Source organism: Papaver somniferum, chromosome 9 (genome assembly GCF_003573695.1).
Source record: "Papaver somniferum cultivar HN1 chromosome 9, ASM357369v1, whole genome shotgun sequence".
Lineage (NCBI taxonomy): Eukaryota > Viridiplantae > Streptophyta > Magnoliopsida > Ranunculales > Papaveraceae > Papaver > Papaver somniferum.
This window is the reverse complement of record NC_039366.1, coordinates 149,437,010-149,451,626: the sequence shown is the minus strand read 5'-3', so window position 1 is coordinate 149,451,626 and position 14,617 is coordinate 149,437,010. Positions and strand designations below refer to the sequence as shown.

The window sequence follows — 14,617 nt, the reverse complement described above, 5'->3', positions numbered from 1 at the left end:
TAGAAATCGATGTAGTCGAGATGCATTGTTGAATAATAGTTCTCCAATCCTCACAAAAGCCCAAATGAAGGAGCATATTATCTATGAAAGACCACTGTAACCTATTAAATGCCTTTGACATGTCTAATTTGAGCGCCACTAAAGGAGATTTCTTTTTTGACTTCTTCATTGTATGAATAAGTTCATGAGCCAGAATAATATTATCATTTATGAGTCTTTTTGGGACATAAGATACTTATGAAGTAGAGATAATCCTATCCATTAGTGGTTTCATCCTTAGCACAATAATCTTCGAAATTATCTTGTAGGAACAGTTACATAAGCCTATTGGTTTATAGTCATTTGGAGAACTTGGGTGGTGAATTTTGGGAATTAGACAAGTAACAATTTGGTTCATAGTGTGTGACATCTTCTTGGTACTAAAGAATTCCTGAACCATAGTTGTTATTTGATCTCCTACCACAGACCATTGAGATTGATAAAATCCCGCGGGAAAGCCATCAGGTCCCTGTGCACTCCAACTAGACATACTTTTTAGAGTAGTATATATCTCCTCTTTAGTCGGAATCATCATAAGCATTTAATTATCTTCAGAAGTTATAATTTTTGGGATTATATCAAAGGAATCTCTAGAAAATTGTGGCATAGTTGACGTAGCTATTGAAGAGAAATGGTCTGTGAGTAATTTAGCTAGGTCTTTCTTTTGTTGAAGCCATCTACCTGAATAGTCTTTTAGAGTTGTGATGTTATTCCTTGACCTTCTTCTATTAGCCTTTGAGTGGAAGTATGTAGTGTTATTGTCCGCATCCCTTACCCAATTGTCTCCAGATTTCTGTTGCCAGAACTCATTTTTTATTCTTTCCCAATGTGATATACTATCAATAACTTGTTGTATTTGATCACTATTATTCATACTATAAGGAAGAGATTGAAGATGAGACAGTTGACTTTTATAGAATTTTAAGTTTTCACCAATATTACCAAACTCCTCTTTCCATTTAGCTAACTCTTTCCTGACTTTCAGTAATCTATCATTAAAGTCTTGAGAAGAGTGCCAATGAGCATTGATTAAATCAATACATTTTGGATCTCTCAACCAACATTTATAGAACTTCCAAGACTTATTAGGTCTCTGATTTTTAATCTCAGTATATAACAGAATTGGACAATGATCTGAAGCCCTGAAAGGTAAATGAAATAATTTAGAGTCTGGAAATTGCATTTGCCAGAGAGCATTATGCAATGCTAAATCAATTATGGCTCTTTGGTATCCTTTACCATTAGTCATATTGATCCAGGTGTGATTATATCATGTGTAGCCTAAATCCAGTAAACCAACACTATCTATGACATTTCTCACCCAATTATCTACTGAATTATTGTTTGTATTTTGGACCTTGTTGTTGAGACGAACATTGAGATCACCAAAAACCATCCAAGGTTGAAAAAAATTATCACTGAGATCCCTGAGAAAATCCCATTGTAATTTTTTCACTTCTACATGGGTAGATCCATACACACAAGATAATAACCACTCCTGTTTAGATGGATTTGACTGGATTAAAACATGAATCATGTTGTCAGCACTACAGAACACTTCACAGGGAAATCCTTGTTTCCATAACAAAATTAAACCACCCGATAAGCCCACAGAGCTTACAAACCATGAATTAGGATAATAAAGCCTCTGAGCGAGAATTTTGCTCTCTCTGCACTTACTTTTGTTTCAGAAAAAATATGAAATCTGGATCATGTTCTTTAATGATATCAACTAAATAATCTCTAGTGTCCTTAGATACAAATCCTTGGACATTCCAAGCCAGTAATTTCATATTGATATAAAACCAAATTATATCTTGAGTGTTATTCCCAGCCTTAATAGTACCAAATGAGTTATAATTATAGTGAAAATGCAAATTAAAACTCAATAGTATGCAATCTGAATTATAAATGAAAGGATGGAGGGATACCTGATGAGCAACACTTGGATTTTTGCCTTTGAAAGCTTTTGAGTGGTTCTGTTCTGACACTGTTCCATGGTAAGATTGACCCAAATTAGGGGACTGCTAAAATTCATCCAACACAATATGGGTATTTCCAGAAGATTTTGCAATTGAACTGGCTGAGTATTGACTTGACTGATTCATTTCAAAATGGCGACTTAGGGATTGAAGTGGTTCGTTAAAAGCTCTTTGATTATGAAGATTATCTGGATCGATGTTCTGAGCATTTAAATCATCCATAGAGACATCAAACTCTCCCATAGCTAGGTAAGATTTAAGCATACTTAAATTACCACCTGCATCCCTATTTAGATTATCATACAGAGAAAGACTAGTTTGGTTACTTATATTCTCACTGATATTTTCCTGATTTAGATCTGAGGCATGACTAGACTGACCTTTCTCCATCCTAATTCTTTTCCCTGTTCTCTCAGAAACCTCTTGTCTCTCTCTCTTCCTCTATTAACAAATACTTGTAGCATACCTTGAGAATTGCATTCAATGCTAGTGACTGGAATGGTAGGAACCACCGAGTTTTCCACCTGGATGATAACCTGAATCGGTTGGACTTGTCGTTGTGTACATGTCACCAGCGACTGAGAAGATTGAGCCACATAAATACTTTTATATGCATGCAATAAATTAGGATCAATTAAATCATGAGACACCATTGCACTGCATGATGTTCTCCTTCTTCTGCATGTTCATTAGTTTCCATTTCCGGTTGCTGCTCAATTCTTGGTTGAATTTGCGGTTGATTGACTACCAGACTAACACCTCTATTATCAGGATTGTTCCAAGATGGATCAATGATAGAGTTGCTAAGAGATAAGCTCTTTGTTATTGGAGAAGAAAGTTAGCAATCGTCTCACATTCATCTTCTTTATGGTCTATGCTGTAGCAATAACCACAGAGATTAAAAGGTTGTTTTTCATAAAAAAAAATACGTAACCAAACTTCTTCATTAACTGCATTCTTCATCCAAAATCCTCTACGTAATGGGTCTCTGACATCAATCAGCACTTGAACTTTCTGAACTTTACCCTCTAGTGCTCATACTTCACCTATAGCAGTTATACCACTAATAATTGGAGGGTTTGCGAATTCTCGTTGCATGTTGTAGAGCCTAAGCCACAGGAGTTGCTTAGTGAGATCAACCTGGCTTTTTGGAATAGATGGAGACCAAGGTTCAAGGACAAGTAAATCACCCTAGATAAACCATGGACGAAACTTTAAGACAACTTCATATTCTTCTTGGGTATAAAATTTTATCATAAAAGTTTCATCATCCTCCTTCTTTATAAATATTTCTTTACTTTTCAACCACAACTTTTTCAGCTCTTTGTCTAGTTCAGTAACAGTGAAAGTTTTAACTGAATAAACTTTACCCAAAAAGAAGAATTTCCATTGAGCCGCACCCTATTCTAAATCTTCTGAAGAAATATCAGGAAGCTTTTGTAGAGCCGCACCTTATTCCAAACTTTACCCAAAGAGCAGAGTTTCATCATCGGCAGTGGATCACTAAATTTTGGAGATCTTCTCTATCTAATGAATGGGGAGTCCACTTTGAAATCGTCCGCCCTGCAACACCCCCCGAGTATATGCTTCAACAGGAATCACACAGGGGTAAATTGATACAATAGAAACCTCTGAGAAAATTCCCGTCTTTAAGTTTGTTAGAAAGCGATGAGCATGCGTAATCTTCATGTGTGGTATACTATCCATTAACATCCTTATCTCTTGTATCATTTCTTTCAGGTACCATAGAATTGTGTGTTGTTGATTGTGAAGCATTTTTATAAGAGCTTGTGAATCTGTTTCAAACCAAACCATTGGCCAAAATTATTGTTTTGCTGGTCTATTGCTATAAGAAGTCCCCATGTTTCCGCCGCTATTACTGTTGTAATTCTTAACGGTGTTGCCATCGCCATTACTACTTGTCCCATGTGAGTCCTACAAATACATCTTGCTTCTGCTGGGCCAAGATTTCCTCCTCCTGCTCCGTCCGGGTGGTCGGGTTTTGTTGGTGATATACTCGTGTGAAAAATTAAAGGGAAAATTAGGATCAGGCCCCACCCATGGGTAACCCATAATATGAGGCCCTTAATTAAAAGAAGTTTAAATCTAGGCCCCGAATTATTAAAAGGCCTTGATACCCTTATATATATTGTCAAGCCCGTAATTAAATATAATTTAAATCTAGGCCCAAAATTATTAAATGTAGGCCCGAAATTATTAAAGTACAGTGTGAATGTGTAAACATAAGTTACGCATGCATATGGCATGTGTATCCAGAAGTTACACATCCTTATGACATGTGTAATGCAAAGTTACACTTGTATATATATGCAAAAAATAGATATCAAAAATAAAACATAAAAAAAATACATGTATTACTTTAATATTCGTTTACAACAATTTTTTAGCACGTGTAACTAGAATTTACACACACACCTGTCTAGTGTAATCGAGAGTTACATATGCGTCTATCTAGTGTCATTGAGAGTTACACATGCATCTGACTTGTGTATTCAGCGTCAACTCCAGTTCCAGAGAGACCAATACCACAAATAAGCAAACCATGACTGCGGTTTCTGTTTCCGTAGAACACAAAAATAGTTTCAGTGTATATAGAACATATAATAGTTTCTCAGATTCTATAGAACCTTACATATAATATTTCATGAAAAATGAACAACTTTTTGTTAATAAAATTACCAAAAATAAGAATAACACTTTTTGCATGTGCATTTAGCATCTGTAACTAAGAGTTACACATGCATATGGCTAGTGTAACTGGAAGTTACACATGCATATAGCATGTGTAACTAGGAATTACACATACATATGACTTATGTAATCAACAAATACTGAGCCTAATTGTGTACCTCCGGCAAAAAAATTCATCAAAGCATCAAAACTAACAAGCTTCAAAGACATCAGTGTCAACTAATGTAGTAGTCACCATTCACATTCTAAGATACGCTTTTCCTGTGTAAGCAAGTAACATTGCAAAAAATTATGTAGCAGAAACAATGTATGAAAACTAGAGGTCTTCAGATACCAAATATTCAGCTACCGAAGACGCAACACAATACAAAGAATTCAACAAATATATCCGCTAATTATTACTCCTACCCTAGCACATTTACATTTTGCTTATTTTGTTTAATGTTTCAAAAACTACATGAAATGTATAATAAGGCACAAGACTGACCTTTTAGCATTTCTTACAAGCAACTGCACTGTTTAAGGTAGATACTCCATAAGCCAACACATGAACTGTCCAAAAAAACGCCTGCAACATAAATTGTACAAAAAAGCCTCAATCGGTATTGAAATACATAATCCCCAGACATTGCAATAATAAAACTAACCATACTCATTTCAAGTAAACACTCGAAATACTTGTTCATCCTCTAAAGTCTACAACCGCCATTTAATAACATTTAACCACAAAAAAACTCAAATATTTGTCTCAACATAAACAATCGATGGGTCACAAGTTCATGTTCAAATTAGCTTTTCAATAATCATAAATCAGGAGAAAAAACAAAAATGCAAAGCAAAGATGAAAAACACTTGAAAAGTAGTAAATAACCTCTTGTTTAATGAATAACAAAAAGTAAAAAAACTTGAAATAAAATTTCACCTCAATGTCTTCACAGTATACTTCCAACAACACGAGCATCGAAGCTCAGCACTGCTTGCATCTCATACGCACACTGCTTGAAATAAAGTTTCACCTCAAAGTCTTCACATATCATATGCACATCTTGTGTAAACTGCAGTTACATATATACAATGCTTGTGTAAACTGCAGTTACATATATACAATGCTTGTGTAAACTGCAGTTACACATCTCGTGTAAACTGCGTTCTATCATGTGTATATATAAGTTACACATCTAATTAGCGTGTGTAACTATTAGATACACATCCATTTAACTTGTGTAACTAAAAGTTACATATCTAATTAGCATGTGTAACTAATAGTTACACATCCAAAAAAGGTCAGATAACTTACAACAAATAGACATTTCTCTTCCTAATACAAAGTTCAAATGAATACACAGTTCAGACATGTGACTTCAAAATACAAAAGCACATAAATTGCGAAGACTGTGCCTCAGAAAATTGAATTGATCCTCAAGGAGAAGTGATGAAACAACCCCATTAAGTTCAAAGTGAAGAAATATTAAATTAACTTCATCATCTGCACATTTCACTTTGATTTGAATTGACCCGATTCAACTATATTTATAAACCATTAAGAAGACAAGCTAAACCTTATCAATTTCACATAATGAATAGAACAATACTTACAAGCTAAACGACAAATTCAGATATCATTTAGTGCACCAAAACTAATTGAGAAAGCAAAACACAAGCCTATTACAATATTGATCTGATTATCTTCTGAGAGTGATTTAAATGATTATGTGGAAAATACACATTCAATCAGTATGTGTAAGTAAAAGTTACACATCTAATTAGCACGTGTAATTAGAAGTTACACATCTATAAGTTATATACCTTTGTGGTAGAAGAACTGAAAACAATAAGAATGTTATTTTCCTTGTAAGAGTCTTTTTTGTATATTGCCTGAAGATAAGGAAAAACTATGATTTCAAGTTTGAATAACCGAAAACCTAGTACAACATACTTAGCATCCAATATTACAAGTGAATAGGGCTTCTTTATGACAGCCTTTCGCTTCATATAATAAACCTGGAATAGATGTATTACCTTTATAAGGGCTATATAGACAATCGAGAATAGAAGGACAGGTACACGAAAAGAATTAAAAAAAAACATAAATGTACCTATTGTGTGCTACCTAGAAGCAGAATAAGGCGCAATGGCCTCATATTTAGAGAGACAGATCTCAACATACATCTAATTTCACCACCAAGTCCATTCTGCAACTTCAATTGCAACCACCATCAGTTTCACTGCCTATGCTTTTTTGGCTCTGCTCAAAGCATTCAGTCAATTAAACTTAATCATCACTGCAGCTCATCCTGCTTCCTTACTAGCTTGCACCAGAAATTTGTAACTGCAACCTAAGCATACATCTAATCTCACCACCAGTCCATTCTGCAGCTTCAATTGCAACCACCATCTGTTTCACTGCCTGAAATTCAGCATAGTCAACCACAAACATCTCAATCTTCTCTTCTCTGCAGCCACCAACTGTAACAATTCTTCATGGCTTCTACTCAATACCAAATCCAATATAGATTGAACTTAAAACAATCTGTAAAGAACAAAATCCATGAAAGATGAGCTCAAATTAGTTCGAAAATTAAAGTAAATGAAATTCATATCAAATACATGGGTAAAACAGATAATGATTCACATATTTCGAATTTGAAAACCGATTTTCGATCGAGATGAGAGGTTAAAAGATAGATCGAATTCTGTTCAAGAACCCTAGAAAATTTTCTTTAAAATTTCTATGAAAATTTTCTCTCAAAAGTAAAATAGAGGTGAGATTATAACAGATCTAACACTGATTATGATTTCTATAACAGATTTGAACTGAAATCAAACTATTAAAGTTTCCCAAATGATTTTTCAGAAAATAAAAATTCGAAATCTCAGAATTGAATCAACCAATTCAATTGAAATCTCATAATTGAATTGAAACGTTACCTGTTCGTCTGATTTTCTGGGAGAATCTTCAGATTCAGTTGTTGTTGATGATGATTATCACTCATTTTCTATTGCATTTCATTGAATCTCCGAAGAACATGTGATGTTGATGTCGAATTCATGTTTAGATAATCAGGATCTTTGTTTGTAAAGCTTAGATCTAGGTTTTGAAACCATTTTTCGCTGAAAATTTCGTTTAGAAATCGTTTCTTCACGACCTGTTTCTTCATCCGAAGAGAGCAAAAGAAAATGAGAGAGAGAAAGTGAAAAATAAAATGAAAATGAAAATGAAATTTAGACCTAGTTTTATTACCTATATATACTAAAGGGCAGTTTTGGTATTATTAAAATCCATAATAATTAATTATGGACCAGATCTGAAGAAAATTTGATATTTTGGGCCTAGTAGTAGCATTTTCTTAAAGTATGCAGTTAACAATGAAGGATCCATTTTGTTGGGTTTTTATATATTGAAAACATATAGTAGGGGTTGTAGTATTTTTCAAAAAAAAGTAAATTGAAAAAAAAAAACCTATTAAATTATTTTAGGTGAAGATAGAATGTTAAAGGGGTAAAAGCGTAAAACACGGTCTGTGTCTTTCCTCTTTTGATTGTTATTCCGTCTCATGGAAGCATCCATACCATATTTGAATTCTGTCGGAACTCGAATCTGAACCCGCCATTTCTCACTTTCTCTATCCCTGCTATTTCAAAATGAAACCCTAATTCAATTTCCTTCACTGCGAAAGAACAATACCGTAAAACATTTTTCCCAAATGGCTTCGTCAATTCATTACTCAGTAGATGACAAAGATTTCGATGATGCAGAGCTTTGGGCAGTAATCGATTCCGCTGCAGCTACGCATTCTTCTTCAAATCGAAAACCTTTAGCAATTAAACAATCTCCTAATATTCAATCCCATACTTCCATTTCTAAGATCTCCGCGAAATTCCAATCTCCGAAATTGTTAATCAACAGTCGCAACAACCAATTAGAGGAAGATGTTAGGGTTCCAGTTGATGGTGAAGTAATACAAGAGCCTCCTCGGTTTTATGGTCCACCTCGAAAAATTGCAAAACCTAATAGTCCTTGTTTTAGTGAAGATAGTGGTAATAATAGATTGGCTGTTGTTAACAATATGCAAAGAACACCAAAATTCAACAGTCCTGGTTTTGGTGGCGAAGATAATAATAATAATAATCGGATGGTTGTTGTTAAGAATTTGAAGCAGACTCCAGCTACGCCACCGCCATCATCATATTCGTCTCTCGATACTGGAAGGTTTTCTGTGCAAGAAGTTAGCCCTACGGCTGAGGTTTCTCCTTTCAATTTCCCTGAAGATGATGGAAGGATGAAGCATAGTTTGTTGGGAAGATTTCCTTCTGTTTCGTTGTTTAAGGATTATCAGAATGCAGCCATGGCGGTAATATCTCTTTCTTGGTTTTAGATTCAGTAGTTTCATTCTGATTGGAGTTTTGTGCTCAAGTACTTATAACCCCAAGTTAAGTCTTCGTTTTGAGACCTAGAAATACCTTTGAGGAATATCTGATATTCTGATTTTGCACACATAGTCCTACTCCAGGCTGAACAGTCACATATAGTACTAGGCCATGCTGAACAATCACACACAGAACTAGGCCATGCTGAACAATCTGAAGTTGGTTACACTTGCTAGTTGCCAATGATGCACTCTTTTTTAGTTGTGAAAGTTGAAATGATCGCTCCCCAATTACATTTAATAGTAAGTGATGTGTTTTACCATTGCTTGTATCGAGTCTGCTAACATATTTCTAATTTTCTTATGGTTCCTTCTTGTATATATCTCCAAGTCTACATGTGTGTCCCCTATAGGTTTAATGTGAGCTCTTCCTCGGGGATTTGAAGTGTAATTGTTTAAATTATACAGAAGGAAAAGTTTTTACCTATAATTAGTTTCATTGTCATGTTGGCACACTGATATTTCTTATGTGATGTGTTTGTTTTTGTCTTGTCTCTGCGATGGACAGATACTTGAAAAGACTGATTACACGATGATTTCTGGGAATCCGTTCATCAAGAAAACAGGTAATTACTTGAAAGTCTGTGTTTCTTAAAATTAAGAAGTGGAGCTCTAACACCACTGTTAGTAATTTGGTTGATGACTGGAGAAGATCTGGTTGAGAGAGAGTAACAGAACTTTCACTAAAAAGATTGTTTTATACTGGAACTTGTATTGAATTGGATTGTAGAACAATACCCTAGTAGTAGTATGTTGTTCTAGTACTTAGATACTAATTTTGGTTCTGAGAGAACTGAAGTGTTTTCTGGGCCTGTCTATCGACAGGCTCTTCAATATAACTATAAGTAAGCCATTTCTATTCTTACTATCGACTGTCTCCCTCGTGTCAATTATTTCCATTCAAGTAATACTAGTTTTAGTATGAGGGATTCAAATACTAACATTGATGTTGTGGATGATTTGGGGACGAGGACTACACTTCAGAACTGTAGTCTAGTGTGGTAATCTTCGTCGGTGGGGAGTTAGACAACTCAGACCCTCCCTGGGTAGTTGATGTTCCGGATCCTACTCTTTTATGCTTCTGTACGCTATGTTAACGCCTGATTAAACAATTTTATGCATGATGAGTTGCAGGCTTGCAGCATCTTTGTGCCACATAGATTAGCAGGTGCACACAGCATGTTCAGCATTAAAACATTAGTTATCTAGATAAATTTGATCTTTGAGTAGTTTTAAACTTATCTCGACTTGGTCAATGATGGGTCAGCCACCTTCTTGAAACTGGTTTTATCGCACTCCCTTGAATGACCGCCATTAAAAGCGCACCTTGTTAAATCCTTGCCGGTAAAGTCAGTTCTAGAAGCCGGCTGATCCACCATTGACCAAGTTGAGATAATTTTAACACTAGTTAAAGCTCAATTGGATGATACTAATCTAGCTAGGTACTGATGTTTCTACTAACTGCAGACTTTGAGCCTAGTACGTACTTAAGTACATAATAAGATACAATATATGACAAGAAAATAATTAAACGTGTACCACTGCGGCTGTCGCATTCTGATCTGAGAATGAACATATGCTGGGGATTCATCAGCTCGGTGACTCCTCTGCACCTGCCTCCTTGACAGCCATGTTTAGATAATAATTCTTTTACTTCTTAGTAGTAAGAAGTCTTGCTCCTGAAAGACAGTACTATGTTCAACCCTGTTATATCTTTTCATACATGGATCTGGCATACAGCAGCTCCGTGTTTCTACTATTGCATGTACAGGAGGTTTGAATTGCATAATCTCTTTCTACAGGGTGGAGGAAAATATCATTTTACTTCAATCTTTCGTTTGAGATCAAGGATAAGTCCATTGAATTTGATGAGAACCGGAATGTTCTGCGTGCAGAATTTGTGGCTCGGGCATACATGCAGTATGGGCTCTGAATTTAATTTGATTCCATGTTTTAACATTTACACAGTCTTCCTCTCATTGTGCTTTTCTTATAAAATGTAACTCTTCTTGCTGGCAGAGGTGGTAGGTTCTCAGATGGATGGGGCTCGTGTGATCGGCGGGAAAAACGGTTTCTAAAACCGAACCATGACATTCCTAGCACGGCAGAAACCAGAGCCAAGAATAAAGCATGCCAAGTAAGTCTTTTATTCTCAATGATGTCAATCTAGATGAAAGATTATATATATTAAAAAAGAAAAGTGTTAGTTTTTTTCTACTTCATGTATAAAATCTTTTCTATTAACCCATGGGAGTAGATTGGCTCTTGGTACATGTTGATCTCATGCTGTTCTAGATGACTTATATTTCCTATATGATGATTGTCTATTAACCCATGGGAGTAGATTGGCTCTTGGTACATGTTGATTTCATGTTGATCTCATGCTGTTCTAGATGAAACGCATGTTTGCACATAAACATATAACTATTTACCAAGACAAAGTTCACACACATATAATTAAAACAAATTACTGAATGGTGGTCATATGTACCAGTAGGAGTTTGTTGTCTTGATCTAGTCCAAGTTTACCCACTGGCAAATTATTATCCCAGATTCAGCTTTTGTTCAGATTTAATGATCCATACATCACACCACCAGTTATCAGTTATGGGTATGTATCCACGATTTACCATCAATTAATGGTAAATCTCCTTCCTATCTATAACGTGCCAGATATGGCATGATATATGAAGGCAAACAAATGTACCCGCACATTTGTGTTATATTTATTTATATTCTGGTTTCCCGTATAGGATACTGATTCAATGACCTAAGAATCTTCTTCGGCTCAATACCTTGGGGGTCCAAACCATTAGTAGGTTAAAGCTGTAATTAACAGATCATATGAACTATGTTGCTGCGAAGCAGTGGAAGTGAACATAAACTTTGTGGCACCATGATCTTCTGTTCTCCATGTCTTATTGGTATTTGTTAGTTCTTGTATTGGCTGATAGCTGTGGGCAAATTTAAAGATCAAAGTCAATGAACCATATTTGGCAGTATAAATTATTCTTGTAGACCATCTCCCTTCGACGTCAGATTTTATTTTAAGGGATTTAACATGCTAATTTGCCACCACCATCATTTCTTTGTAGACCCATACTTTTACTGTTTTGTTGTACCTTGCTGGAATTCTCTTTGCTTACGTCCTGATGTTTCCCTGCGTGCAGGACCTGCTAGGGATTGGAGAGTACCGCCCTGGTTCGACCAACTCTCATCGATGAAATCAATCATTTGTTGTCCACCAGATTTTTCAGGTTCTTCAAAGAAATTCACTGTGTAACCCAGAAAAGGCATGCAACTGCATGGATTACATTTCACTCTGATATAATTGGAACGCAGACAAAGGAAAAGCACAGGTAAAAAAATACTGTAAAAGATATTCTTGGACAAGTGATCTTGAGTGGTCTTTTGTTTTCTTTCTTTTATTCTTACCACTATTCTACGACGAAGACTCCTTAAGAAGAGTGGTCTCCAAATGTATCATATAAAAGCCTAATTCCTTACTCTATAGCTTTCTTTTCTCCATCATAAATACATTTATTGATTTTAACTGTGGAATGGAGTAAGTAAGATTTCCAAATGATTATAAATAAGTAGGGAAAAACTACAGTGCAGGTAAGAAAAACCGTCTTATATATTTTATCATCTGTTTTCTACTAAGTCCGGGCTTCAGAGAATAACAACAAATCATTAGGGTAGCACCCACGACTGTTACCAGATCATTAACTAGCAGTGGACTTGAATAAATTATGTTCGGTAGGGCTAACTTGTTGGTATTTTCCAAAGTGACTCCGAACCCATCCTCAAATTGCGGGCGGGAGTGTATGCAAAAGCTAGAGAACAAAAATTCAAGATTAGTGGAGACTGGCTCAAACCCTAACAATTGCATAAACTTTAAAGTGAAAGGTTTTATATTGAAAAACAGATTTGTAATAGCTCAACCAGCTCATATTTCTTCTTATTGTGATAGATTTAGTATAACTAAATACTGGACAGGGGGAGATCTCAGAACCCTTCTAAACAATCTAGAATTTCAATTCTGGAATGGAAATGTAATCAACTCTCTTCCTCAATACAATGAGGTAGCAGAAAATTTAATCTATGATCGAGGATTATCTCTCTTTCGAAAAAAAAAAAAAACTTCTTGGTATTCAATCAATCAAAGCAAAAAGCCATTTGGACCCTCCACACCAAAGATTAAAAGTGCACTCAAGATTGGTGCAACTGCAGTGGTGCGAGTATAACCAAAGACCAAAGAGGGAAAAAAAAACTAAATTTTGGGTTTAGTCTGGTGTGTGACGCTACGGTGGAAAGACTAAATTTGGTCAGACGTACATTATACGTTCACCTGGTGTGGGGCGTTGACTATACGTCCGCCTGATTGGGGAGATTTTGAAAAAAAAAAAAAAAAGAAAGAAAGAAGTGGGGCGGAGGTATAAAGCCCGCCCCACTAAATTTTTTTTGAAAACAAAGAATGGGGCGGGGTATAATGCTCGCCCCATACAAAATTAAAATAAATAAATAAATGGGGCGTAGACTTTGCGTACGTCGCATGTGGAGCGTAGACTTTACGTTCGTCTGATGTGGGGCGTGGACTATACGTCCGCCTGGTGTGGGACGTGGACTATACGTCCGTCTGGTGGTGGGGCGTGGACTATACCAACGCTCGACTATATTTGGGTTTAGTCTTGGTCCCAGACCAAATATATTCTGGGTTTTAATCGTCGATCAAAATTTGATCGATAGTACGTTCCACTACGTCTGTTCAAAAGACTAAATATTTGGGTTTAGTCGCCCACTGTGGACGCTCTTAGAGATACCTGAATGAACACATCAAGACTAAAGCTCTCTTCTCTTCTCCCTTTAATTGCCTTCGTCGGATTCTTCCTCCCATCCCTTCTCACCTCCCAGTTTCATCGTTTTCTTGTTTGTAGACTAAATGACCTCAATAATCTTTTAATATGGCTTATTTGTCCTAACTTATTACTTAGACAGCCTGAGCATGTGTGCTTCATGCACTGTTTTAGGTCCCATTATTTTCAGGTACGAGTTCCCATTCTGTAAGACCCACAGTCTTTGACTATTTGTTTTTTGGTGGATCATTTTGTGGGTTACATTCACGCGTGTTGATTTTTCAGTTACCACGAAAAATATAGGGTGATATTATTGCAGCCCACAACCTTTGACAATTTGTTTTGGTGGGTGACCTGGACCCTCGTTAATCGAGTTGTATAAGAATCGGATAGTGTGAGTGATATATGAGCTGCACCAAATGCATAACCAGAGATTTAGACAATGATTTTACGTTTGGGAAAAGGAAATGAGTAGAGAATTTAGGACAGAGTTTGGTAAGTATGTACATGACTCCCGTATTTGGTGGATGTTTACCGGTGTTTTAGGGGATGTAATTGAATTTGAAGGGGTATTTTTGTAATCCAAAAGTAAAGAAGAAAA

The 14,617-nt window shown here is 35.9% G+C and overlaps 1 protein-coding gene across 1 annotated transcript; it reads left to right on the top strand.

Annotated features, from left to right (window-relative positions):
- Positions 1 to 8,260: 8,260 nt before the first annotated feature.
- Positions 8,261 to 12,718, top strand: LOC113308577. The gene is made up of 5 exons (XM_026557043.1): positions 8,261 to 9,085; positions 9,669 to 9,726; positions 10,963 to 11,080; positions 11,180 to 11,297; positions 12,331 to 12,718. Exons 1-5 carry the CDS (start codon positions 8,438 to 8,440, stop codon positions 12,382 to 12,384), a joined length of 996 nt encoding a protein of 331 aa, XP_026412828.1. The 5' UTR covers positions 8,261 to 8,437; the 3' UTR covers positions 12,385 to 12,718.
- The last annotated feature ends 1,899 nt before the right edge of the window (positions 12,719 to 14,617 follow it).

Coding starts and splice junctions, on each gene's coding strand:
- LOC113308577 (XM_026557043.1), top strand. CDS start 8,438: ATGGCTTCGTCAATTCATTACTCAGTAGATGACAAAGATTTCGATGAT. Junction 11,081..11,179: donor GTGGCTCGGGCATACATGCA/GTATGGGCTCTG, acceptor TCTTGCTGGCAG/AGGTGGTAGGTTCTCAGATG. Junction 11,298..12,330: donor CCAAGAATAAAGCATGCCAA/GTAAGTCTTTTA, acceptor CCCTGCGTGCAG/GACCTGCTAGGGATTGGAGA.